General features: G+C 73.7%; 1 protein-coding gene across 1 annotated transcript; it reads left to right on the plus strand.

Moving 5' to 3' along the window:
- Positions 1–6: 6 nt before the first annotated feature.
- Positions 7–1303, plus strand: LOC108525155 (uncharacterized protein C9orf172; the record flags this gene model as incomplete). The annotated part of the gene is made up of 1 exon (XM_017866219.1): positions 7–1303. A coding segment is annotated over exon 1 (1123 nt), but the record flags the coding sequence as incomplete, so codon positions are not given.
- Between the last annotated feature and the right edge of the window lie 6 nt (positions 1304–1309).

Below are 1309 nucleotides of genomic sequence, written 5' to 3' on the forward strand. Positions count from 1 at the left end.
CCTCCCGAGCCACCCGCGGGTCCCGCTCCCCACGTGCGCTGCCGCCTGGACATCAAGCCGGACGACGCAGTGCTCCAGCACGCCGCCCGGGGCTCGCGGTCCTGCGGGCCCGCCGAGGCCGCGCCCTGGGCCCGCCCCGCCCCGCAGTTCCACGGCCTCACGGTACCCGGGCCTCGCCACATGGCGCTGTCGCGCACCCCGACGCCCAGCGACTTATACTGTGCGGACCCCCGGGCGCTCTACTGCGACGGGCCGCTGCCTGGGCCCCGGGACTACGCTGAGCGCCGCAGTCTGCCCTTCACCACCCCGCCGGGCCCCACCCAGTTCTTCTATACAGAGGAGCCCGAAGGCTTCCGGGGCAGCTTTGCAGCCAGCCCCGGCCCAACCTTCGATGCCTACTGCCCCAGGCCCTACCGGTCAGAGGAGTTCCCAGGGCCCAGTCCAAGGCGCATGGGCGGCTACTACGCAGGAGAGGTGCGCACCTTCCCAATCCAGGAACCGCCCTCCCGCTCCTACTATGGGGAGGCTCCCCGAGCCTACGGCCTGCCCTACGGGCCCCGCTATGTCTCCGAGGAGCCCCGGACCCACTCCACCGCCCGCCCCTTTTACACGGAGGACTTCGGACGGTACCGCGAGCGCGACGTCCTGGCTCGGACGTACCCGCACCCGCGCAGCAGCCCGGCCTGGGCGGACTGGGGCCCGCGACCCTACCGCACCCTGCAAGTGGCGCCGCCCTCTGACCCCGACCCGCTGCTCGCCTCCTGGCACGGCGGCACCGGCACCAGTCCGCCCCGGCTGGTCACCGACAGCCGCCACTACTCGCGCTCCTGGGACAACATTCTGGCACCGGGGCCCCGCCGAGAAGACCCGCTGGGCCGCGGCCGCAGCTACGAGAACCTGCTGGGGCGCGAAGTGCAGGAGCCGCGAGGCGTGTCCCCGGAAGGCCGTCGCCCGCCCGTCGTCGTGAACCTGTCCACCTCGCCCAGACGCTACGCCGCACTGTCCCTGTCCGAGACGTCGCTGACGGAGAAGGGCCGCGCGGGCGACGGCCTGGGCCGCAACTGGTACGTGACGCCCGAGATCACCATCACCGACAACGACCTGCGCGCCACCGAGCGCCCGAGCGCCAGGGCCTGGGAGTTGCCCGGGGGCCGCACGCGGCCACCTCCCCACGCGGCCCCCGAGGGCCCCACCGCTGGCCGCCAGCGCAGCCTAGAGCAGCTAGACGAGCTCATTACGGACCTGGTCATCGACTCGCGGCCCCCCGCCGGCCAGGCCTCAGAGCCCGCGGCCGACTGCCTGGGCCCCC

Source organism: Rhinopithecus bieti, unplaced genomic scaffold (assembly GCF_001698545.2).
Source record: "Rhinopithecus bieti isolate Rb0 unplaced genomic scaffold, ASM169854v2 scaffold_11049, whole genome shotgun sequence".
NCBI classification, from domain to species: Eukaryota; Metazoa; Chordata; class Mammalia; order Primates; family Cercopithecidae; genus Rhinopithecus; species Rhinopithecus bieti.